The sequence below is a fragment of the Schistocerca piceifrons genome, chromosome 2, assembly GCF_021461385.2.
Source record: "Schistocerca piceifrons isolate TAMUIC-IGC-003096 chromosome 2, iqSchPice1.1, whole genome shotgun sequence".
Taxonomy (NCBI): Eukaryota; Metazoa; Arthropoda; class Insecta; order Orthoptera; family Acrididae; genus Schistocerca; species Schistocerca piceifrons.
The window spans coordinates 111,632,539-111,659,147 of record NC_060139.1 but is presented as its reverse complement, the minus strand read 5'-3'; the positions used below and the strand labels follow the sequence as shown (position 1 = coordinate 111,659,147).

Below are 26,609 nucleotides of genomic sequence, written 5' to 3'. Positions count from 1 at the left end.
AATCTTGGCTTATAATGTGTGTAGGACGTTATTAGTAAAAGATACGTTCATTCTTGGTGTTTGTGACAGACATTGACTTACCACATAATACATTGATTTATACAGAACATTTCTTCAGGTGCCCGTAATTCAGATCCATCCATGCAACCACAAAAAATTTTATTTTACCATGTGCATGACACTTTCATGAATTAAAACATTGTTTATCTGGGATCAAAACTATTTATAATGTTGGTTTGGCTGTCGATCTAAAAACTATTATTTTAACAATGCATGGAAGTTTTCTTTTTTAGTTCCAACCTTTTCGTATGTTTACTGTTCACATCCGTTAAGTGTCGTGTAGATGCGCATTTCTCACTATTCTAGCCTTTGGCCTAATTTGATTTTCACTTGATGCTCTGGGCATTTTCTCCTGTGACAGACCACTAAATTTAGCAAAAAAATTGACAATAACCTCGGAGAAAATTGCTAATTAATAGTTGTAGAACTGATTTCTTCTTGTCTGCCTAGACTGCTAGATTAAAGCAATCTAAACAGCGATTACTTTAATCTAGCAATCTAGGCGGACAAGAAAATATTTGTTTTACACAACTAAGTATTGCACAATTATAGCACATAAATATTTTAATTCAATAAAACGTATAGCGGAAGGTAAAATACGCATTCTAGTAGCTGAACAGTCATTTCTGAAATATCTTAAAAGTACTGTACAGTAACCACGGTCATACTGACCAGACGAAGAATTACATGAAATACTATGAGTGTTGTGTAATTGTTCTGAAAAAGTTTTGTTTTGCAACTTTAGAACGTTATGTTTACTTTTAGAGCAGCAAGAAGAATTAAGGGTGCCTAATCAGTACGAACTTGATAAAAACTTTGTTCAAGTTCTTATTTCATTTCATTGGATTCTTCAAAGAGAACGGCAGTATTATGTGAACAAGGTGTAGTAAAACATTCAAGGAATTTCGCGGACAAATATCTTACTAGCGAGCAACAGGAACGGACAGAGATTAAATGAGGGGAATTACAACGGTCTGAACATCAAAATGATGTCACTTTTTTTTAAATTGCTTCAGTAAGCCCATCGTTTATAAAAAGCAACACATTTGTTGCTGACTCTGTCCCAGATTTTCAAAAGAATTCGATTCCTTCCGTTACGTTCAATTGCACATTTGCAAGAGACTTTTCCAAAATCACCGAAAAAGTTGTCGGCTGTATCCTCCAGTTGGAGATATGTCGCTTTGATAGCATAAGTCGAACGAAATACTCATTGGAGTTTCATAATAGCGTCTACATTTCCCGTTTAGGTGGAGAACTCAAGATCGCGGAAGCATAAAATAGTTCAAGTGAAAATCTAAACTCTTAAGCCAAATTGCAGGCTCTGTATGAAATTTGAGTAGTATCATGAGTAATTTGAATAGTTTTGTTGCATTAAAGGCTTAGTAAATGCTTTAAAACAAGTGAATTTGTTCGCGCGGAGGGATACACTTCCAGCTGCTCGCGCAGTCGCTGGTACTTGACGCGGCGCAACGTCGAGCGGCTGTTCAGTTGCACAATGGCGTGCGGTAAAGCGTGTTGTACGAGCTGTGAAGTCTGTTTCTGAGCGGGGACCGGCCCAAAAATTGGCCTGTCCAGGTTACGGAGACGTTGTCGCAAGGGCCAGACGAACATCCCTCGTACCGACGGTCAAGTTTTGGAACGATATCCACTCAGGAACAAGCTTTACTACGGTAAGCTGTTTTATCTGTTCTTTTGTTTCATTCGAAGTTCCGTAAACTTGTTTCAGAATATTTACTTGCAGTATTCTTTGCATTAACACATTCTATGTACGGCTATATTGTATTATATTTCACCTTATTTTGCAATTAGTAAGTTACTTTGATATTACACCATATTGAGACAACCATACGTTCGATATATATACTCGTAGAGATGTACAAGTAACAGTCATTGAGTTGGAGGTAGCCGCCGAATGCTAACGAATTTAACACTTCTGTTTCAGGAAAAGAATCGGACCTGTCGTTCCAAAAGGGCGCTGATCCGTCATTTCGATGACGGCGAAGTCATCGAGTTTGTATTAAAATCTGGATATTATATATCCGTGAATAATTACTACAGAAACCGAAGGTTTCCGTGAGGGTGGAATCGGATAACATCGTTTTGTGTTATGTGCTTTACAATTTACGGCCCTGAAGTTGTAAAGTCTTCCAGTGACAGTGTTTACGTGCATATTTAGTGATCCGCGTGTGCGGAACCGTAAATTAGGTGTTTATATAGTACAAACTGCAATATCTTGTGTTCGTGTGTAATTGCCAAGGAGATCCAAATGCAAGTGGAAAATACTCCCACCTTTAACCTGCCTATTTCAAGGCTGAAAGATCAGGAAGAGGCTGCTCCGCAAGACCAGCAGCAGCAACAGCAACAACAGTTGCAGCAACAGAATGCCGTCAGTGACGCGGACTGTGATTTGCTCAAGCCTGATGCACAGGCGCCTCCGCCGGTGGCCCAGGGTGGCTTGTGCCCGAACCTCCCCGTTGTTCCTCCACCTGTGTCACCATCTTCGAGACAGTTCCCACCAGTTTCTCTCGTCGCCGATAAGTACCTGATGCTGGAGCAAGTTGAAGGCAGCACGCTGTGTCGGTGTATTAACGTCCATACGCAAGAGGAACTCGTGTGTAAGGTAAGAATTGATTTGTGTATACCACCATGTCAAATTTGTCTCATATGTTTCGGATTCACTATGAATAGAAACTGCTTCTGCTGCCCCAAATTGACTTGCTTTTGTTGACACTGGCGTGTATAACAGTTTGTGTTTTTTATTTATTATTTAAAAGCGGTAACGGAAACATCCTTAACTTGCGTATGCCCGTCTTTGTTTTATGGGCTTTTGACACAACGAAGTGTCATCGGCGAAAACAAATTTTTAGTATAAAAATTTGCGTTTAGTGTTTGTATATACAATCTTTGGAAGGTTAGTGGACGCGACATCTTTTTTTGACGTTAGCGTTAATGTCACTTAGATGGTTGTAGAAGAAATCCGTTCGTTGCAATAGTCTAAAGGCACACATCGCGTTCGTTGCCTTCTCCATGGTTGCCTTAAGTCATGGCTTGAATGCCGGAATATTTATAAAACAATTTTACCATCTGATGTTCCGTCATGTATGTACGTTATTTTGTTTGACTTTTGAACGTCAGAGAGCAAATGAGCGTTAACGTGTCCCTTTTGGAGCGTCAAACCGTTTGAAATAAAATATTGCATAGCAACCAACGTGAACATAATTAATCAGAAGACTTCTTTTAATTGGCAAATAGACGACGCTGCATTTACTTCACTTTTCTGTCTTGTAACAGATTTCCATTGTGTGTGTGTTTAAAAGTCGTAACAGCCGTCTGGATATAACTCACTGAAATGACTGCAAACTCCGTCTAACACTTCGTTTACAGTCGATCTATTTCTTACGTCTGCAGGCGATCTTTTCCATACTTACATCGGCTTCCTTAAAACTTTTATCTTGAATTTCCTGCAGAACCAATACAGTTCACTAGGTCCTAAAGTTACTTTTCTCTATCATGTAGAAAATAATCAAAAATGCAAAATGCAGGACCTAACATCAGCGGTGTACTTGTACATGCATTTGTAACATTTAGTTGAAAAGTGATGTCTTCGGTAGCTGCGCCTGCAACATAGACGCTCCGGAAGACAGTCGAATGAGCGGTAATCGCTCTCAGCCGTCGGCGCTGACCTTGGCCTGATGTTCCGGCCTGCCGCTGCACTTGGCTGGCGCTAGCAGCGCTGCGGCTGTGCTTGCGTAAACTGGAGACCTTGTGCAACTCGGGCCAACAGGCGTTTTAATCTTGCTCCATCCTGTACAACATTGTTCCACGGAAAAGGGAAATTTCATCCCTTGTCACTTGAACAGATTGATACTAGAGATTGAAGAACACCTTGCTCATCTGTGTCGTGCCTATACATTTTTTCCCCAACAGGCCCAATGGAGATGAAATTGATTGAGTGGCCGTTTCCTGCTCTATTTGCCCATGCGAAGCGAGATAGCTGTTATCGGTTCCAATATAGTCGCGATTGGGGTGAACGGTGAAGTGTTTTAATTCCTTCTGAACGGTAGTTAATGCGCTGTATTTAAATGTCGCCATAGTGCACCCAATTTGCAACTAGGTCAGCAGGTTGGCCTCGCCGCTCCGTATTCGTCACCGTCGGGAAAAAGTGGGGCGCAAATTGCTTGTAACACTCTGACCACTTCTCGTATCTCTTGTCACGCACTACAGGAATAAAGACTGGAAGTGCGTTAGCCATTGATGAGGAATGCGAAAAGCACAAATTAAACTTTGTCACGGAGTAATAATAGTGATTTATTTATACACAAGTTGCCCAATATGGTGCCACAGTGTTTCGACCAACACGAGATTTTTGTTCTGAAAATTTCAGCGTAATGTTCTTAATATGCAGAAGTTGTCAACAGTTTCCAGAATGAGATTTTCACTCTGCAGCGGAGTGTGCGCTGATATGAAACTTCCTGGCAGATTAAAACTGCCCGCGAAAGGCAAAGGTCCCGAGTTTGAGTCTCGGTCGGGCACACAGTTTTAATCTGCCAGTAAGTTTTGTCAACAGTTGTCTGTTAGTATATATTTACTAGTATTGAAGTATTAGTTGTTGCCTGGTGATACTTTTTCTCCCGGGTTTGAGCACGACCAGCTGCACAGAGGTTGTGGTGGCTGATGAAATGTCAAAGCTGTGGTGCAGTACATAGCTGTGAGCTTACGTGAAGGGGCAGCTGAATAGAAATTAGTTTTCACTCTTGTGTGTTGCCCAGAATTGCTTTTTTTGTCATGGATTTCTAACGATATTGTTGCTGTAGGTGAGTTAACCCTTTATGATAAATAGCATTAGTATGACATGAACTGAAATAGAAACCTGAAAAATTAACTTGAATTTGTATTGAGATCTGCGAGTATGTTGTACATTTATGAAATAATTTTCACTGTTTGTCACGTTTTGCAAATAATTATCGAGAGGGATGTTACGAAATCTGTAGACGACGGTGATGGCACCTCTGCGACTGAACTATTTTACGATCTGCAAATTATGCTGCAAACTCTTCGACATTTGTTACGTGTTCGAAGCACGTACATAGACGTCATGGCATCACGGGAAATATTTGCGCGTTAGGAAATGGGCCGCAAATTGCGTGGCCTAAGCCTGTGTTGGTGGTACAGGTGGTGGGACGAGAGGCGGGCGGCCTGCTGGCAGCGCACCATCGACTGGACGAGCACCCGCACGTGAACCGGACGCGGGAGGTCGTGCTGGGCCCCAGCTTCCTGTACCTGGTGTTCCCGAAGGCGCACGGGGACCTGCACTCGTACGTGCGCACGCGCAAGCGCCTCCGCGAACACGAGGCGCGACAGCTGTTCCTTCAGATCGCCGAGACGGTGCGCGCCTGTCACGAGGAGGGCATCGTGCTACGAGATCTCAAGCTGCGCAAATTCGTCTTCGCTGACGCCGCCAGGTTGGTACCAGTGCCGCTTTACCGCAGCGTTACATTCGTCTGGTTCGTTACGTGGCTCTAACCAGAACTGCCTGCAGATGGCTCTGCTGTCTGGCCACGATTGCGACTGTGCAGTGCAGCCAACTGATAGTGGGCTGTTGCCAACTCATGGCGTGCGGCGACAGAAGCTCTATGTAAAATTGAACATTCAGGTCTTTTTATTTTGTGGCCGTGAACTTCAATAGTTGATGAAAATACAAAACGATGTAGATATACCAATGTTTTTGTGTAATATAGTGTAATAGTGCCACTTATGTTTGCATAGAATTTATAGCAAAAGCACTGTGGGTTGCCAACACACACAATCAAAAAAACGCATCTCGTGCATAATAATGAACTGGACGTGCGTAAATGGAAGAATATATATTTTTATTAGTCGCAAGGTGCGGCGCACACAATAGATTTTGCTTTAGAGCCTGTAATAATTTGTGCGTATCTTACGTACCTTGCCTTTAGTTGCACAGCAGTTCAGTAACATGAGTTTATCTATACAATGTGTTTTAACGCCTGAGTCACGTTGTTATAGCCATTATCCGCCATTAACAGCAAAAGTATAGTGTAGAAGGAATTCTGTCGGCGGTTGCCGTGAGGTATGGTGGAAACAAGAGGTGTGTCAATTGTGTCGTGCTATGCAGCCAATGAGAGAGCTGCAGACGGAGGACGTGTTTCAAAGTGATTCATTCGGAAGAGTGTGAAAAGCTGTTGTAAACGTTGATTATAAATTTAATTACTCGTTGTTTGAGCCGCAGTTGTTTAAACTGTGCTAGTAACTGCAAACCGAAGACAGCGTCGCATTCTATGATATTCGAAAAAAGTGAAATACTTCTCTGCTGTGTTGTAATATATCGCACGTGCGCCTCTATCTTCTTCCATGGTTGAATTAAAAAACATTGATCGACTTATTAAAAAGTATCAGTTTTTGTTGCACTTCCAGATAATTCCATCCATGCAAACCTTCGAATCTTTAGTCATTTCACCACCATATATGATAAATTTTCGTGTCTCTGCTGTTAATCCATGAGACATGCACCAACGGATGGCATCGCTTTGCAGAACTAATTCGCTTAAATCAGCCCATTTTGTCGCAGTGGCAGCCATAATCACAAAATATTACTCACTAACACACCAAAAAATAGCAAGCAAAACAAAGACTTCAGCGTCGGCGCTAGGAATACATTTCCCCTGTTCTGGCCTCTTATTGAATAGGTCAGACTCGTCCCACTGGCTAGGCGAAACTGATGGGTTGTCAGCCCATGAGCTGCGACTGCTACTTGCCGTGATCTAGACGTTAGATGCAATTTTCTAGCAGACTTAGACATAAGTTTTTTTTCCGGGCCTTGAAAATAAAGTTCTAACGACAACCTTCTAGCATAAGGGCTGGTAAATTATATAAACAGATTAGCTGTTTAATCACTACTTTGATACAAGGAGGGCGTTTATACAGCTTGCACTGCATTAAATTTTTATTTGAGGGGAAAGTACTGCCACAAAGAAAGATGTCTATTCCGATTATTTCTCAGCTGTCGGGTCAGTGTGACGCGAAAATTGTGTATAAGTAACATTGATCCCATGACTTACGTAAAAATAACGTGATACTATGAGCGTCAGCCCGGAAAGGGAATATTCTGCACGTTCATGCCATCTCCAATAACTAATTTAGGATAACGGGCACCTACTCGTTTTTTCATGAACGTACTTGCAGTCAAAACGGGCCTGTTAAAAGTAGCTTTTACATGTGAAGAGTGATTATGGGTGCCCGATGAATAAGAAAACAGTCGTCTGCATAACAATTACTTTGGTACGTAAGTGTCGGTGACACGTAAATGTTCCGCAAGTGATTCAGCATTTCGTGCGATGCAAGCCTATAGGCGGACAGCAATTTCGGTGATTGTTCAAGGTAGATGACTGATGAATGCATGTACGGTAAAGACACACAGAGGCAAGATGATGAAACGTCATGCCGGCTCAGATGTTTTGGGAAGTCACACAACTGTACACAGTGCAGCTGTTAGGAATTTAACCTATTGGCGCGAGATGCTGGTGATACAAAGTCTTGTAAGTGGCTACACGTCAGCTGTCTCTGCAAAGACGGCCTGTACGAATGACAAAACTTACTTCTTCCAAGGAACTGGAAAGTGTTAGTGGTGGTCTCTGTACTTATTAAAGGGCTTTCGCTAAGGCCGGTATTACAATATCAAATTTCTTTGTCAAAGATTTGATCAAAGATGTGATCAAATATTCCGTCAAATATATTTGACAAAGATCTTGGACGTAGCGCTAGAGGGGGGTATTACACTGTTTCGTCAAAGTGCAAGATGGCTGACAACAACTACTTGTTATCAACCGCAGCAGTTGCATGTACCACAATTGCACTGTGTGCACATGCGGAAGAGAAGCGGGAGAAAAATAGGAAACATACCTGGGTGAAGCCGTGGGTTTTAAGACCGATAAAAGCATTCAACAAAACTTGTTACGTGAGCTTATAATGGAGGACGTCAAGTCGTACATCAATTACTTAAGAATGGATGAGCATGTGCTCAATGAAGTGTATCCTCATATCACAAAGCACAATATTCACTTAAGAACTGCTACATCTGCAGAAGACAGGCTCACTGTAACACTGTGATTCCTTGCTACAGGAGAGGGTTAGGTTAAGTTAGGTCAGGTCAGGTCTCCAATCTTCGTAATCTATTTTTGTATTCAGCGTGCCTCACGTTGTAAAGCGCCTCATCAGCTTCATACATCTCTATTAATTTTGTAGTTGTCGGCTCACACCAATTGTATCTACCAGCAATGTTTATAAAAACACTGCAGACGACAGAATGCAGCGATGCTAGCGCTCCGTGTGGTAACATGTCACATTGCAGTGAAAAGAAGACGAGCGACTTTTTTGATCAAATATTAGACGACATTTGACAAAGATCCCTATTACACCATCAAATATCTTTGACCAAAGAAGTGTGTGAGTGAGAGAGAGAGAGGGGGGGGGGGGGGAGGGGGTTGCAGCTGGTGGCGGCGCCACGTGCGAGGCGTGCGTTCTCTTTGTGCTCTGCCGTGTTGCAACTGCAGTGGGCTGGGCTGCCCAAGGTCCGTGACGAAACGCCGGCCCACCTGCCTGCTTAGGAAATGAAACGGGCGGCGCCGAAAGTAGGTGACCTCGGACACCACGCCCCCAACGGACGCGGCCGGTCGTATCCTTGACCCTCGGACGGGTCTCCTCTCCTTTGTAGAGAGCTGTCTTCAATCGACCAGTTTAAACACAAGAGCTGTTTATTAACAGTAGTCTTCTTGGGTGAAATAGCCTCTTTGGAACCAACTGATAATGGGAGATCAGCAGATTACCGTAGGATCTGAAACACGGTGTTAAGTTGCCACTTACGCACAAGCAGCTTTTTGCCCGTTTTGGAAGATCAGTGTCTGGGAAAGGAAATGGGAGTTTGAAAACACTCTAGGGTACTGTCTGAATGACATAAATTTTGTTCCCGTTACGAGAAAGTCTCGCTGGGTCAGTGGTAAATTGCCACACGACAGATTACCAGGCCCTTGGTTAGAATCCTGGTCAGTTCTAGGATTTTTATCTGTCATTTATCAGTTGTTCCACATCTGACAGTATTTGTGATGTGAAAATGCTGAGTTGCTCCTATTTTTGGGTGTCCACTTTAAGCTGTATGTCCCTCTATAAATGATGGGTAAAGCAGTTCAAAGGCAACAGCACAGCCCCTCAAGCAGTACCATGTTTAGGGAAGCACTCCAGCCTTAGAGTTGATGGGAGCTTTACTTAACAGGAAAGATGCCGAATTATATAGTCGTGTAGATGGCGGCGTTTCGGAGTCCCGCGTGAACGAAGTAATAGTAGTCTGCGAAAGATTCAGGCAACGGCCACGAGGCAGCGAGTTGACGGTCTGTAGATGATGTAAGGATTCGTATCAGGAAATATGGCTTAGAGGGCATTCTGTATTTCCTTCCTGAAGATGTGGCGGCACCGAGGAAACATAGTCTATCAGGTTTTTGAATCACGCGATCAAGCAAACAACCTCGAAGCCGCTGAAGCGGCGTAGTAACGAATGACCTCGTGGTAGACCAGGTCTCGGCCGTCGGAGGTGTGCAAACCGCTGCCGTGCCGCAAGAAGTCGCCAATTACAGCTGACCTCAGTGTTCCATTTCCGTACGTCGTGCATCTGAGCTGTGGCCAAACCAGTTGGCACCTTGTGAACTTCCAGTATTCTGGCATGCCATTTTTATGCTTTTTCCATGTTGCTAGTTTTTAGTAGTCTATATTATCGACATGGTGTGTGCTGTGTTCGCGTATGCCAGCAGTGTATAGTGACGTACAGTCGCTGTACGTGGGTACTGTTGCTGCCGGCGCCATCGTTTCAGCGCAGAGCCGTGTAAAATAACTGACATTAGGTGGGGAGGTGGTAGGGGTAAACCTGACCTTCACCTGCGCGCTGGCTGACGCAAGCGGTTTCAGCTTGCGCACTCGCCGCACTTGTTCCGGCAGTGGCGTCGCCGACGGCGTAATCGGCATCGAGAACACAGGGCGATTAGCGTGTCCTAAAATAGCACTGCATTTATCATACTCTTCTCCTTTTGAAATAATTATCCGGATAATCCTAAGTATATTACACGGCAATGTTGCTACCTTGTGGCGGTATTTTACTGGCTGCCTGAATCCCCAATGTATGTGGAGTGTACAATATTTTTACTGTCGATCAGTACTAAAATTAAAATATTTCATGTACCCTTGCGAGAAGAATGGATCATATGAAAATGACAGATTAGTCGAAACTGGCCAGTAGTGACTTATAAATAATTTTATTGAATGAAAGACAGCCCTCCAGGAAAACTCATTTTAGTTGGTGAACTTATCTTGAATGTTGACCTGTACATAAATACAAATGCTAACACGAAAATTTATACAACTGCCACTCGTTTCAAGTAGTCAAACATGACAATAGCTAACTCTGTCCTGACAAGGGACGATTGTAATGGGAACTGATCGGTAAATCAGCTTATCCGAGCACACAATAAAAGGGAAAGGGTTGAAACCAAGGTACAGACAGGTTTGTCTGTTGTGAATTTAAAATCTTAAATGCAACAGCCAAGTTGGAGTCGTGACTTTACAATCTGTTTGTCTATGGCTTTAGTTACTGTCGACAGATGGTTCTGAATAGAGTTGGTGCCCAGTGAACCATTGTCAACCGGAACACAATCGTACGACGTGGGTTATTGACGCTGCCTCGAATTGTCTGTACTGTTTACGATACTTCTCTAGGTTAAACTTTTTTTTAAACCAGGACGTGATCATACCATCGGCTGTCAATGACACATGCGTTGTCACTAATGGAATGTGACAGCTAGCTCACTTTTACTCGAGTCCTGAGCGGAGGATGCCGGGGAGTGGAAGGTAGCAGATTGGCTGGTGAGGCAAGCCCTGCCTCCTTCCATAGCTGCCAGCTTACAGCATGCAAAAGGAATGAACGTATAATAAAACGTCGCAGAAGTGACACGAAAGTTGATGGCGAGTTGTTACTTGGACCAGGTACAGCCTCTTCTCTCGCTTCGTTAAATAATATTGACAATCACTACGCACAAGACCGCACCGGTTCAACACTATATTCACGACGGCTGCTTGTTACTGCGCACAATACCGTTACGTAGCTAATGTTGGCAGCGACAGTAAACATTCGACATCGACAAACTTCCACCGTCCAAGCGGCCAAGTAAAGAGAGCGCAATCAGTACAGGAAGTGCAAGAATCGAAGGGGGTCGTTCGGTCATCTGAAACATCTCCCCCATTTGACTGCGTGGACGACAAGTCGCATCGTCGTCGGCTAATTACCCTCACTTGTTCAAGAAACTCTACCCGGCCTGTTTGAAGATGTTCCCCTGAACATACAGCTACACTTGTTGTTGCAGCATAATGGGGCGCTCACACACAAGTCGTGCTGTGCACGGATATTTAAATGAATTCTTGGACGGCCGGGTATTTGGCGGAGGTGCTCGTAGGACATGGCCCCCGCGATCATCAGACCTCACGCCACCGGACTTTTTCCTGTGGGTGCTCCCTGGCGCCAGAGGTTGGAGAGGCAGAGACGCGATGCTGGGTCACTGTCACTTCCGGCGCAAGCCGTGGGGAAGAAAGTGCCGTGCCCGGTCGTCGGCCTTGAATAGAGTGGCGGGGCGCCGCGTTGTCGGCTCCGGAGAAAGCGGAAGGCGGCGGCGACTGGCGCGCCTCCAGTGGCCACTGTCGCAACCCGGCGCGCCGGTCGTCGGCCCTCGCAGCCCTTCTCGTGCTGCTCCCAGCTGCGCAGCACCGCAGGTGCAGGTGCAGCTGCTGACGTCGGCGACTTCAGTGGGGGTTGCCGGCTGTGCGTAAGACGCAGTGAGAACCCGATGGCCGCGTCATTGGCGTCGGACTGCGTGCCACTGTAAACCACATGTAATATTTGAGGAAATAATCAAGTAATGGTTGTGAACCCACAGCGTACTTTCTGGTGGTACTGCAGTGTAGGTACACTTGGAAAACTTTCTTAGGGCACCACAATTTTTTACTACTGTGTGAAGACGGTCGCTGTCATTGCAAAATTTTTGCCGTTTGCTCGTTTTGCTTCACGGCTGTAGCCGCTTCAGTAACATGTTATGTCAGTGCACACCCACATAAGAGACCTTAAATCTCAAGGACACCGGAAGACTCGGTAGGTTCTGTGCTCTTCATTCCTCGGCCCGCTTTGTCCACTAGTTTTCAGATCCATGTAGTTCGCGATGTATTTTTAATTTTACATCTGTATGTAATGAAACCGTAGCACTACCATGCGGATTTCTCATGCGATCTTTACTTCTATAATACGAAAGGTACTCGGAAAGTAACGTCCGATCGGTAGCGAAATGGAAACCACAGTGAACATATTTTATATGCAGCAGTTTGCTGCACCTTCCAGCTACTTCTGTACATAGTCACCACGCCGACTTAGACATCTGTCGTGGCGTTGTACCAACTTTCCAATATCCTCGTCATAAAGGTGGCCGCCTGTGCTTTCTGCCACTTCTCTACGCTGAGCTGCGGCTCGTTGTCTGTGCCAAAGTGTTTTCATCATCGCCAGCGGTTTATGTGAGCAGAGATGAACATCAGGGGGTGTCAAGTCTGGGTTGTATGGTGGGTCATCAAAAGAAACACTTCCCATCGAAAACACTGCAGGCGAGTTTTCATTGCCCCTGCAGTGTGCGGCCGAGAATTGTTCTGAAGACGGAAATGCGTAACAAACAATGGCTCTGAGCACTAAGGGACGGCATCCTGATTTAGGTTTTCCGTGATTTCCCTAAATCACTCCAGGCAAATGCCGCGATGGTTTCTTTGAAAGGGCATGGCCGGCTTCCTTCCCCATCCGATGAGACCGATGACCTCGCGGTTTGCTCTCTTCCCCCAAGCAACCCCCCCCCCCCTCCACTATGGGACTTCTGAGGTCATCAGTCCCCTACTTAAACCTGACTAACCTAAGGACACCACACACATCCATGCCCGATGCGGGATTCGAACCTGCGACCGTAGCGGTCGCGCGGTTCCAGACTGAAGCGCCTAGAGCCGCTTGTCCACTCAGGCCGGCGAAATGCGTAACAATTACGTTTTGTGGGGATGAGTGAAATCGAGCGAAATTCCCCCCCCCCCCCCCCCCCCCCACTCATAGTTGACGGGAGACATTATCGTGGGCATCTTTACGTGCTCATTGTGTGCACAAAACTCAAAAGAGCGACGTGATGTGATCGACAGGCATACTAGAAACACTGCCGAACACATCCGTGCAAAGCTCGTATCGTACCGAACTCTCCGAAGAGCCCTCGTACAATTTTTTTGTTGCCCGTATGAGTCAGAGCATGCTCTCAGCTTCAGCTGCCGCTCTGCGGGGTGGATCATCCCATCCAGCACCCTGTGTGCGTCATGGCTGATGACGCAGCGTGCCAATTGCACACGCCTGCGACACGTCACCTTCCTACATAACACCCCCCCCCCCCTACCCCCCCTTTGTGTTAGTCTTACAAAAGATTCGTCCTTCCTTCTGCCGGCCCATCATCTGACTATTCTTCAGCACAATGATTCAGAGACGTAAATTTTTTTTTTCTGGTCCCGCTACTGGCAATGTCTCTGGCGTGCTGTAGACGAAGTTTTGGTTTAGTATTTTTTTTTTTTAATCTAATATTGCTCGATGTTGTTAGTCAAATAAAAATTACGCGATAGTTGACACTTCACGCGTTGTAGCTAGATTTCTCCAATCAGAACGCTCAACGTCAAAGTCGAACTGTTCGCCGTTGCCATAAGTAGTTCACTAGAAGTTTCTCGTTCCACTGTCCCTCGTGATTTGTTTGGATCCCGACTCTGTTTCGTATTTCATCACACGCACGCGATCGCGCGCGTGCGATGCTAACGAAATACACACGGCGCTAACCACACGCTATTGCTTCCTTCCGTAGAAGACGCCATTTAGCGTCATTTATAGTTATTGATATCACAGAGCTCGAAGTGCAGTAGGCTTCTCGCGACATTGCGCGAAGCCGTATTTTTGAAGACTGTCAATCGTTCCGATTGGGACCCCAGAGAGTGATAAATACAAGAGCATTTTGCAGTGTAACGGCATAGCGTTGTGGTCAGTGTAAGCCTCCCGTGGAAAAGGTCTAAGGCTCGAGTCACTGCAATGGCAGCGAAATTCATTATTTTTCTGAATCTAATCAAGACTTCATCATTTTTATTCAATGAATTGCTTGAAACTATTTTTTAGTTTCTAATACTTCGCTGCGTCATTTTCATCATAGTATTGCCTTTTTTATTTGCTCTTATTTTTTTTCTAACTATATTTGTTTTTCGTTTGGAATCCCTAAAATATGCAACCAACGAATTGTCAACCAGGACGTTAGCCAATGTGAGGATGGTTTCAGGTAACCAGTGACAGCGAGAAATTAGTTTGCTTGAGAAATTAGTTTGCTTTTACTGCTGAAATTGAAATTTTGCTGCGGACGATGTTTGTGCAGACAGACATATGAAATTTTCCTGTCTTGAATTTACTCGTCGAAGTTAGCTTTAAAAGCCGTGAACAAAGCGATGATGATCTTAGTCCTGCCACAGACTGTTGATCGCCGTTTTCTCGGACACATTGCACAGCGCGAGGTTGTGGTTAGGTTAAGACACGAGTTTAACTTCAGGGCTGCAAAACGTGTCGGCAGAGCATTTTCCGTTTCCGTCATACCCTCCCGGCGGCCGCTTCCAATATTGGTCAGCATTAAACATTAACAGCATTTCTGTAGTGACCCGCCGTGTTAATGTGTCGCCTATGACCAAGTGGTAGCCGGCAGCAGATGTAGCAACACTGTAGTGACAAGTGACAGACTTCTGCGACAAGTAATTTTAATCGGGCTGTAGGTGTATATGTACCTAGGTATAAATGTGTTCTTGGTAAACAGCTGTGGAGAAAGGCAGTAGGTGAACTGTTTGAAGTGGCGGAAAATGGGGAAGGCCATATAATTGATAAAAACTAGCCGTTGTTTTGCTCGAGGGATGTTGTGTTACCGATACTGCCTGCAATGAGGACATGTTGGTGATTGCTGTGAGAGAAGGGAGACATGTTGGGACGGCGCGGCAGCCCGGCGCCCCGCCGGAGCCCTTGACTTTGCGGGCGTGGCGGCTGTCGTCAGCGCCAGGAATAGCCGGCAGCTACCGCCACAGCCGCATTCCCCATAAGGCGCCGGCCTTGGCCGCCGCTGGCGACGCAAATACCCCCGGTGAATGGCCGGCGCCCCATCCCTGCCGTGATGATGTCCAGCCTCAGAAATAGAGGCCCACACACCGGAGCTTCCGCTTGCCACCACCTACTTCCCTCTCGGTCGCTGCGAGAACCCAGGACACGTGCCGACCAAAAATCAGCATTTGCTACACCGACAGGCGAAGTAACTTGCTAGTTTGACGCAAAGCAACATCTCTAAATTTTCGGCAGTAAACAACCGGGGAGGGGGGGGGGGGGAAGCGACCAGAAATTGGGGTCAATCAAGGGCCGTACCCAGGATCTGAACTGGGGGGGGGGGGGGGGCAGGTCATATTTGTCTCAGGAAACAAGGACTCGAGACAACATACAGCACTTCTTATTAAATAAAACAGTAAACCAGTGAAAAACTGCTTTTAATAAACAATTTTAAATACAAGAATGCACTTGTACAATGCGAAAAAACATGCAGCATTTCTTATTAAATAAAACAGTACCCTGCCCCTCGCTGGGTACGCCCATGGTCAAAATACTAAAACACGTCGTAACACTGTGTAGACGCTGCCTGCTCCGTGGCTGAGTGGTTAGCGTGGCAGAACACAAAGAAGGAGTTCGATTCCCGGCAGCGATGGAGATTTTCTCCGCTCAGGAACTGAGCACTCTTCACTCTAATCGACACACAATTCGCCCAACTGGCGTCAACTAAAGACTTGCACCACGCTACCCGTCTACCCGACGGGAGGCCCAAATCGCAACTGTGGACACTAGAAAATCATAATAGTAGTTTCCCAGGCGTGATTTAGGAGAATGTTACATTTCGGATGCCTCTCCCACAACTTGTTATGCAGTTTCCCAGCCAGAAGAAGATACGTTTAGAGACCAGAAACATCCACATTTCAGCAGGCATCTACATCTACATCCATACTCCGCAAGCCAGCTGACGGTGTGTGGCGGAGGGTACCCTGAGTACTTCTATAGGTTCTCCCTTCTATTCCAGTCTCGTATTGTTCGTGGAAAGGATTGTCAGTATGCTTCTGTGTGGGCTCTAATCTCTCTGATTTTATCCTCATGGTCTCTTCGCGAGATATACGTAGGAGGGAGCAATATACTGCTTGACTTCTCGGTGAAGGTATGTTCTCGAAACCTCAACAAAAGCTCGTCAACCCTATCTGGTACGGATCCCACACTGCTGAGCAGTATTCAAACAGTGGGCGAACAAGCGTACTGTAACCAACTTCCTACTGTCGAGGCTGCTACACGTAAAACGGGTTGGCACTTAGCACTTCGTACCGACGTAAGTAATTAACCATTCGGCCAAAATAATTCCGGGCTGGATCAATTGAAAACTTAGTGGAATCTGAATTAGATTTCGTTTCTGAAAAAATTAAATGCTGAGGCATGATTTTTTTTCAGTTAAAAATGCTTTCTGGTTTTTGTAACTTCGCCTCCTGCAGAACACAATTGTTTTTAGGGTTCTGTACCTCAGTCGGTAAAAACAGCACCCTTATCTAATGACTTAGTTGTCCGCCTGTCTGTTCAGATGGTTCAAAACACTTTTCACGGGAACGAGTAGAGATACTTCACAGGAACGAGTAGAGATACCAAGTTGAAATTTGTCACATTAAGTTCTACGGTCCCTTGGTGATGTAAAAAAAAAAAAAAAAAAAAAAAAAAAAAAAACTGAAGCTTCTTAGTCAGTGCAGTCAAAATACGACCATTTGTCACATTTTGATACCATTCAAATCGCAAAGCGTGCTTCGTGTTGGTCTAGAATCATGAAATTTGGCAAGAATAGTTTCAGCGTACAAGTAAAAGCAAAAATCCGAAATTGTTAATTTGATAATATATCATACGAAAAACACATTTCTCTCGCGCTTGTTATCAGACTTCAAACTTGACATTGAAACATCCTCGAAAGTCCTGGAATCACTGGGACCGATGTCTTCCTAGTATCAATGTCGATAACAGACAAAAACTGTCAATATCGTAAAAGTCCTGGAACGGGTGAACTGTCTATATACATAATTAATTTTGTACGGAACCGTCAGTGCGCAAGTCCAACTCGACCCTGGCCACTTTTTCTCTTCGCTTACCCAAGCGTTTCAGCACCAGTTTCATCCGCTGTGGGGTGTCGCTTTTCCCTAATACGTGACGTATACGTCTCGAATTCACTTAGCAAAAGCTCGTGAAACCTGAGTCTGAACTGTAAGCAGTGTGTTAATCACAGCTCTCAGCCCGTCCCCCTTTGCTGTTCCCATGCTGGCCGCGTGAGTCAGCGCCTCCTGGGCTCTTGGCTGCAGGCCACCGCCCTGGGGTGGTTCATCGAGAGCAGCACCCTGTGCGTCACAGCTGATGACGCAGACTGCCAATGGCTCACGCGTGCGACACGTCACGCAGACCCGCCCCCTCCTATATCGAAAGCGTACTCACTCGTTCTGAACAACACTCTCCAGGACCTGGGAATTGTTGCCGTGTTCTTGAGCCCTTATTCAGCACCGACCAGATTGCTTGGAAATGTTTCATCCTCCACCCTACACTCTACTCCCGCATGCAGACAAACTGCTTTCGAAGGAGAGGAAAATCGTTTCTCGCCACATCGGGAATAATCGTAGGTGCCGGAAGTGAGGCATTGAAAGCAGTGGTTCCGTCCTGGAACGTGCCCGACACGTGTGGGGGCCACCCCCATGCGGTAATAACTATAACTGTGAAAGACGTTGCGTGGACATAAAAAGAAAACTGAGCAATAAAATCGTACAAAGAATGCTGTTCACTGACATCAGCCACAGTAAGAATATGCTCATGCGTAAACTGACACTGAAGAATATTTTTGATATTGCCAGTTAGTAATTATTTTTCGTTGACTAGCTGAAAATTTTGCACCGAACGTCTGTAATCAATTTTCATTTACTTTCTCCGCCTAGGTTTAATATGGAATCTTGTGCATTGTTGGTTGAACGATCGACTGCATTACAAAATGTTTTGTGGTTGCTATTTAACAATTTACATGGTTTTTCTCTTGCACTGAATATTTTCAGCACGCCTTCGTCCAGCCGCTCCCGTCATGTAACAAACGCAGCATGTTTCCTATCGTAGTTTAGCTCATTTTTTCAAAAGCAACTGAAAATCGGCGGTAATAACAATCCCATGTATATTTGCACATTCTAACAGTTACTTGGATTTAACATCCAAAAGAGAGCTATATCCTCTCAATCGTCGTCATAAAGTTATTGGAATCTCTTATGCAGGCTTGTACTTTTTACCAATCGAATTAGTGATGGGAATAAGGTAGAGTACCTGTACTGTTGGGCATTGTTTAGCTCATAGTCTTCGGCTAGAACCCAGCAGTATATTCCATCAACCCAACAGGTTTTCACCCTTCGTGTGGTTGGATATAGCCAACGGCCGCGCCGCAGTGGCAACACCGGTTCCCGTCAGATCACCCAAGTTAAGCGCTGTCGGGCTGAGCTAGCATCCAGTCTGCCGAGCGCTGGTGGCTAGCGGGGTGCACTCAGCCCTTGTTAGGCAAACTGAGGCGCTACTTGATTGAGAAGCAGAGGCTCCGGTCTCGTGAACTGACATACGGCCGGGAGAGCGGTGTGCTGACCACGTGCCCCTCCATCTCCGCATCCTGTGATGCCTGTGCGCTGAGGATAAGGCGGCTGGTCGGTACCGTTGGGCTTTCATGGCCTGTTTCGGGCACAGTAATGTGGTTGGCTATAGGGTGACATATTAAGTGCGCTACAAGTAGTTTCAGGAGCCGATAGATTATTCAATTTTATTTTATTACACTGAAAATTACGTGAATTAGAGTATGTACTTAATGTTCTCAAGGCAAAGAATTGTAATTTTGTTGCGTGCTCTGTCTTGTAGCCAGCGACTCATTATTTCTATTTCAGCTCACAGAACCCGCCAGGTCAGCCGAGGGCGCTAATGCGTTCCATCCTGGGCTCTGGTAGGCGCGCAGAGGGCTGGTGTGCCGGCCAGCCGGGATGTGTTTTTTAGGCGGTTTTCCACATCCCCTTAGGTGAATACCGGGCTGGTCCTCACACCCCACCTTAGCTACACGACTCGCAGACATCGGAACACGTCTGCACTATTCCATGGATTACGCTAGACGCAGACAGGTGGGGTACACTAATTCCATCCCGGGGGGTACAGGGTGGCGGCAGGAAGGGCATCCGGCCACCCCTTACCATTAACCTTCCAAAATCCGTGCCGACCCTGCGGACCGCGGTATAAAGGCACAAGCAAAAGAGACTTCAGCTCACAGAATAAAAAAAATGATTGAAATGGCTCTGAGCACTATGGGACTTAATATCTGAAGTCATCAGTCCCCTAGACTGAAAACTACTTAAACCTAACCAACCTCAGGACATCACACACATCCATACCTGAGGCAGGATTCGAACCTGAGACCGTAGCAGCAGCGCGGTTCCGGACTGAAGCGCCTAGAACCGCTCGGCCACACCGGCCGGCAGCTCACAGGATACCACTTTGATATGTTGGAAGTCGCATCAGCCTCCTACTGTTTTTCTCGCGAGCCTCTCACAGCTCACATGGGAGAGAGAAATGAGAGACCTGATCGTGGCACCGCACCCATCTCAAAGCCCTCCACGACGTCGTGCACTGGTTATTTGGAGAGCTGGGGTTGTAGAAGCCACACTCTTTCCTGCCCGGAGCCACTAGCACCCTGGATCCGTAGAAAGCGCGACGCGGAACAAAGCAGAACAGGATCTGCGTAGGAAAGTCCGTGACCGTGGTGTGTCTCCGCGACTGGCGGGAGAGAGCGCCGGCGCTTGGGAAATCCTTGAAGTAGGCCTTAACCCAGTTGCGGCCGGGGTGAACGGCCCCCGGCGGGCACCTGCACATTGTCGGCTCTGCTCATGTTGCTGCATCGTCAGCGGCCGTTGGAGAAACCGGCCGTCTCTTGGGCCTTACGTAAGGCTCTGCCTCTCCTCTCCTCTCGAAATATGTATCGACCTGGCGAGCTGCTGGTGTGGCAACGCGGAAGACGCGCTGCGCTGTGCCGCAGTCGTGTGGTCGCCGGAGCCAATTACAGCTCTTACGAAACAGCTGTCCACTGCCGCAAAGTTCAGCGCACACAGGCCACCGATAGGTCGCACGCCGATGTCGCGACGGGATCGACTACCTCCTACCGGTCGATTTCGCCCATTGCGTTACTCCGTGGCTGTTACGTGCAGTCAGCTTTTTCCCTCCTACCAAGGACCCACTTGCGGTCTGGCGCGACCAGAAATAAATACAGGTGAGTTAAAAATGACTACAACTTTGGAAGGATCTATAAACTTGAGTTAACTTACAGAGTCTTTAAATGTGCCATTTTGTAGCGAACAACCTGAAGTTTGATTCACGTAGTGCATCAGTTCCCCATTCCGCCACCCGATACTCGTAGGGAGCGTGCTCGCCGTGTTTGGTTGACACCACTGTTTTCATCAAAGACTGTGTGTATGATCGTCCCGCGCGAAACAGTTTCACCGACATGAAAAATTAAATATACTCTGCCATTACACAAAAGTTATGCCCGATCTACCGCGAGTGTGGGAAGAAATTAACTACCGCAGGGGTGTTTGCCGCATCACAAATGGTAGTCATGTCGAACCAAAGCGAAACTTCTATGTGAATCTTGAGTTTGCTTGTTGTAAACTGACATACCCCTCTGTAAGTTATCTCAAATTTCTATTCCAAAGTTGTAAAGCCTTTTTTGACTCACCCTGTATAGCCATATCATAAGCATCGAAAAAAAACGCGTAACTGCTAACAAATTTTAAAAAAAGTAGTTTATTTTTAGATATCAGCACAGTTGCTGAATTATCTTGTCGGATGTAGTGCTAATAAATTTATTTGCATGTTACACGAATATAGAAAATTTTGGCTCTCGCGAAAGAAACTCGCTAACCTGTTCTGATAAGGCAGTGGCAAACTGAAAAGGAAATGTCTCTGCGAGCAAAAATACGGAAATGTTTGAACAAGTAATGAACGGTTTCAGGTCTTAACAGTGTGGTTTAAAATAGAGAGAAATTAATGAAATTAGCAGAAATGTGTGTTAAGGTTGCTTTCATAAAAAAACTGTGCTAGAAATTAAATGGGGGAAAATAATGGATTTTTAACGTTATCCAGAACGCAAACCATCTTTAGCTTCCGCAGCTATTTTGGAAAACGAGGTATCTGGCAATTTCATTTCTCCAAAGTACCACTTGGCGATTCCATATAAATCATCCACCTACTACTTCCTGATGATTAACACTTTACTTTTTGTAGTTCTTTGCGAAACTTTCTCTCGGTCTACGCAGAAACTGCATTGTATTGCACAATATACTGCGTGGGTGTCAGTTTTAATAAAGCTCTGCAGTCTTCAGTATATTGCACAAACCGTCAATACCAATCTTTCTGTCAGGCGGTCAATATTATTCTGAGCATGTGAGGGCCCTTTAAAGTTGCGTGTTTTTTCGTTGTGTATATACATCTATTCAAGAGTCCAGCATTAGCGTCTTAAAAGAAGTTGTGTAGAGACTGTAACTTGACGCTTCGATGTTAGTGAGCAGCAATTGAAGGTCTTTCTGTCGAGTATTTAACGCTGAAATCGTCATATTTTTCACCACTTTTGCAGTTTTCGTATTCACTTCCGTAGATAGTATGGGTAGCGTCTGTTTCGTTAAATCTTGTTAATTTTCTAATTCAACTTTTTGTTTTTCAAGCGGAGATAATGGCGTCTCAGGATTAAGAAAGACCCTGTGTAAAGGGAACCTGTGGGGGCTGAAAACGTGTTAATCGCATGGAATCGATCCTTCGCGCGCAGTACAAACTGTAATCCAGCAATTTTTTTGGGGCTATAGTATCATTGCAATCGGATGTATTTCAGATGTTGTCATAGTGTATTAATTCTCCTGCATACTCTTGCTGAGAAAGCGTGGGTCCTGGTCAGCATTCATTAAGGTGAATACTAAAAAAAAAAATCAGCACTGCTCATTGCCTGGCATTCGTGTCTCATCCAGACGTCTCGGACGCTTAGTTTTAATAGGGAACTTCGTTTTGACCTAATCTGTGCCCATTACTAACATCGGAACATAAATTAATTCGTATTGTTAAAAAAAAAGTTGAGATTAAAACAGTCATTGGCGCGAGTACAGCCTTACCCTGAGCCGCACAGATCGTAGAGTAGCAAGTAAGAAATATCGTTTTGCACTTATCTTTCGCACATCACGAAAAAACCGAAATAAGACGGCTGGGCGGGGCCTGAACCTCGCTGTTCCGGAATAAGAGTGCAGTTTAATAATGTGCCACCTCGCTCGGTGTAGGTGAACAGTAGACGTGAAGTGTGAACACTTTCTATTAGAGTAGGCCGTACTGAAAATGAGACGAAGTCCGTATTGTCCGCCTGTGAGTAGGCCGGCTGGCGCTGGGCGCATCCACTTTCCCCGTGCTTTCTCCGGATGCCGGCCGGGTTCAGTCAACCCGCTGCCCGCCCGGAGAGAGTGGATCCGCCGGCGGGCCATGGGCCGCCCGTGTTTCGCAACCCGTGCCGCATCGGCCAGTCTCCCCCCTGATCTAGCGCACTTTTACCGATTTCACCGCCAACGTCCCCAAACTGTACCGTGTGCTAAAAAATGAAAAAAGCCCCACAGATTTAGATGGTACGCCATTTTTGTTTCGCTTGACGTGTTTACTAGGTCGGCCTGTGGCAGTTGTACAAACGTGTCGTCATTGTCGCGACCACTCATTGTTGGATTTGCATTTGCGGCGTCCCAGGTGCTGTTACAAGGGCCGCGCGCGAGAATCTGTTCGCTGTCGCCGGCATATCGGGTCAGTCACTTAGCGTGGCGCAACGTGTGAACTCGTGGAAAGCCGATTCGAAAGGCAGGTGGAGCTGCCTGCGCAATACGGTGCCCGAAAGACGCGTGCTTTACAAAAGAGAATTATTTCGAAACGGCCGAGCGTGAAATACCACTCGGCTTTATTTCGTCTACTTGAGCAACATTCATTGCGTCTCGTCTGTTTCTTGTCTGCGGGGCGTAGCGGCGATGGAGTTTTGACGTAAGCCATTCTTCGCTGCCATAAACTGGCACACATCTGTGCGCTTACGGTTCCAGGGCGCTCATCTGTCGCATTTCGCGAAAAGTATTTGAATACGGTCAAGAGGTATTGCGATGGACCACTCTCTCCTTGATGAACAGCAGGTAAAAACTAATTTCATTGTCGTATACTGATGTAGTAAACGCCGAAATCCCATTTCGAACTTAAACACATACGCCTCTGTGGGATTGTCAGTGTGACGGTGGATTGGCGTGTGAAGAGGGGAGATGGCTACGGCAGGCAAGCGGAAGGTTTTGCAAGGTCTGACGTCACGTATTTCGAATGGAGAGTTGAGTAACGGCTGCGGCGGCCAGGAAACGAGCTGTTTGCAGTTACGACAGATCGATGAAAGAGCAGGACGTGTCGCCATGTGACGCACAATATTCAGGGCTTTTTCACACGTGAATTTACATTTCGCGACCTCTTAATCTCGACAGTGCAGGTAGAACTAGAAAATCGTAATCGTGCACAGCTGAAGTGCCAATTGTTAAAATCGCACTCGGACACACAGTATTGTCAAATTTGTAGTCAAGAGTACACTTTCGGGTCGTATTTTTAAACGCGCGCAACCCAATTAAGTTAGGATTTTATGGGGGAGGAGGGAGAAAATTGTTATATTAATCAGTATTTCAAGTGACTTAGCTGTGCGTTTGCAATTGAGTGTTGTGTGAAAATCGTGGCAATGTAAAATTTTGCGTCTAAGTACTTCGATATTTGCGTCAGAATAATTGTCCCGTTCATCAAAGAATATTATTAGTCATTTAGGCAACCTGCCACTGGGAATTGTGACTTATCTGACAGCTTCTGGGGCATCAGAAATATAGTTTCCAGTATTTTGTATAATTACTAACTTAATGATTAGATTATGCCAGCATTTTAATTAAGACATAATTTTGCCAAAGGTTTTACACAATGAGTCGAGTATTAAATTTGGAAACGAGTGCATGGCATCTCCTGCTGAACTGATTGGCAAGAAATAATCACTTTTAAATTTCCTGTGTCACTCTGTCTCCACCATTTTTGTGCATAAATTTAATTCCAGTTTGTTTGTTTGCAGAACGCATCTGAAGCTGGAGACTTTGGAAGACGCTGTTGTTTTGGATGATCCGGATGACGATTTGCTACAGGATAAGCGAGGTTGTCCGGCGTACGTCAGCCCAGAGATTCTACGCAGTCACGCACAGTATTCGGGTCGGGCAGCTGATATGTGGAGTCTCGGTGTAATTCTGTACACTATGCTAGTTGGAAGGTAATCATCATCTTTCAAAAACAAACACAAATTAAACTCTTGATAATTTTTCGGCATATATTTCCAGAAGTCACTTGATGTTCATTTGCCTTTCTTTGTTCCAGGTATCCATTCAATGATAGTGAACACGCCAGTCTATTTGCTAAAATAAGCAGGGGCCATTTCGTCATTCCTGATCACCTATCATCTCGGGCAAAGTGCTTAATTAGGAGCCTGCTTCGTCGAGAACCCAGTGAAAGGCTGTCTGCTGAGGATGTGCTGCTACACCCGTGGCTCGCAAATGAAGAACAGTTGGAAAGCTCTTCGCGGCTCGATCAAGTAGTTCCAGTATTCAAAGCAAAGTGAACATCTCTCCCGAGGGACTGCTATAGACTTCTTCAGGAAGCCAAAAAATTTAAAACCGTGAAGGATGTTTGTGGGTCTATTTCCATTTTCAGGTTCCACAGCCATGTATATGAAATTTGACTGGGACCAGGAGCTGCATTTTGTATCCTGCATAGAGCATAAATATCCTAAATGTCATTCTAAAATGAATTGACCGTAAATTTTTGTGTTATTCACAAAAAGTTATGTTGCGCATTTATTGTTGTAGTTTTGGCTTATATGATAATTGCTGTGGCACAATGTTACCTGTGTCTTGCATCTAGAGTCACACATCATCAGTGACTTCATTGCTCTTCTGGAGCAGGCACAAAGCAGCATCAGTTATGAAATTGTAAAGATTACATGTACCCGTTGAATATTCCTTTATTAGTATGTGTGTGATTTAGCAGTGTTAGCCGTGATTTGTTGTTTCCCAGTAGTGTTGTTGTTGTGCCTGTCCTACTGCTGCGACTACCCCCTCCCTGAGTTCCTGACCCTCACTCGCCCTGCCCCCCCTAGTGCACCTGTACTCACTGCAGTGTGCTTCCAGTCTGTGTGTGGCAGAGAGAGAGTGAGCTTACGGTTGCTGCAAGAGATCTCATTGGCATGTTATGCAAGATGTGCATATTGTAGCAATTAACAAATCTTCCAGAAGGCATTTTTGAAAGTATGAATGTTGTGTGGTACAAAAAGTGTGATATTGCAATACATCACAGTAGCAAAAAGTTAATTTTTATTTTGTTACAGTAAGACTTTTGGACTGATAATGCTAAAATTTAAGTGGCAGTTATAATGCCATTGCCATCTGTGGGAAACCGCATCTTCTCTTGTATTCCATCAGAATCACTCAGTTATGTTTTAAAGACTGATTATCAGTACCAGGATGCAAAAAAATGACACAACCAAAGATCTAAAAGTATTGGTATGTTAATTGAAATAGCAAAAATTTCTAGTACAAAAACGTCTGGTGTAAAAAGAAAAAAAAAAGTGCCAGTGTCGCTTACACGACCCACTCCAGAGCTGGGTTTTTGGAGTCTGCCACAATTTCCATTGCATCCTGGTCTGAAGAGATATTTCAGTTAAAATTGTGATCTCTTTTTTTTGTTTTTGAAGTGGGATAGCCCTCAGGAAGGTGTACTGTCAAATGTCACACTAGAACTGAAATGTACATATATTTTTTTTCCTGTGTAAATAGTTTACGTGAATATGTTAGTTTATGACTAGTAATAGTAATAAATAATTACTTCAAAATAATTGTGAGTTTTCTACTTTCTATATCACATAAGAGAAAATATTATTTATTCCTCTGCAGATCATCTCACAATGACATAGGATTTGTTAGTTATGGCAAAGGCACACACACACACACACACACACACACACACACACACACACACACACAGTCGGCTGTGGTCGTGATGAAGGAACCATCCTGGGATTTGCCTGAAATGATTTGGAAAAAGCTAAGTACTCCTGAATATGAGGTCAGTGTCATAACTGCAAATTGTCACATATCAGTTATGAACCAGCAGGGATAGGTTAAAGAAAGAGTAGAAGTGAAAAGATGGCACTGGAACTATGCAATCCATTTTGTACCCTGAA

The 26,609-nt window shown here is 45.1% G+C and overlaps 1 protein-coding gene across 1 annotated transcript; it reads left to right on the top strand.

Moving 5' to 3' along the window:
- The first annotated feature begins 1,541 nt into the window (after positions 1–1,541).
- Positions 1,542–26,261, top strand: LOC124776329 (tribbles homolog 2). Its single transcript, XM_047251267.1, has 5 exons — positions 1,542–1,730; positions 2,003–2,680; positions 5,233–5,522; positions 24,453–24,644; positions 24,749–26,261. The coding sequence occupies exons 2-5, from the start codon at positions 2,327–2,329 to the stop codon at positions 24,987–24,989; spliced, it is 1,077 nt and encodes a 358-aa protein (XP_047107223.1). The 5' UTR covers positions 1,542–1,730; positions 2,003–2,326; the 3' UTR covers positions 24,990–26,261.
- The last annotated feature ends 348 nt before the right edge of the window (positions 26,262–26,609 follow it).

Coding starts and splice junctions, on each gene's coding strand:
- LOC124776329 (XM_047251267.1), top strand. CDS start 2,327: ATGCAAGTGGAAAATACTCCCACCTTTAACCTGCCTATTTCAAGGCTG. Junction 2,681..5,232: donor AAGAGGAACTCGTGTGTAAG/GTAAGAATTGAT, acceptor TTGGTGGTACAG/GTGGTGGGACGAGAGGCGGG. Junction 24,645..24,748: donor TACACTATGCTAGTTGGAAG/GTAATCATCATC, acceptor TCTTTGTTCCAG/GTATCCATTCAATGATAGTG.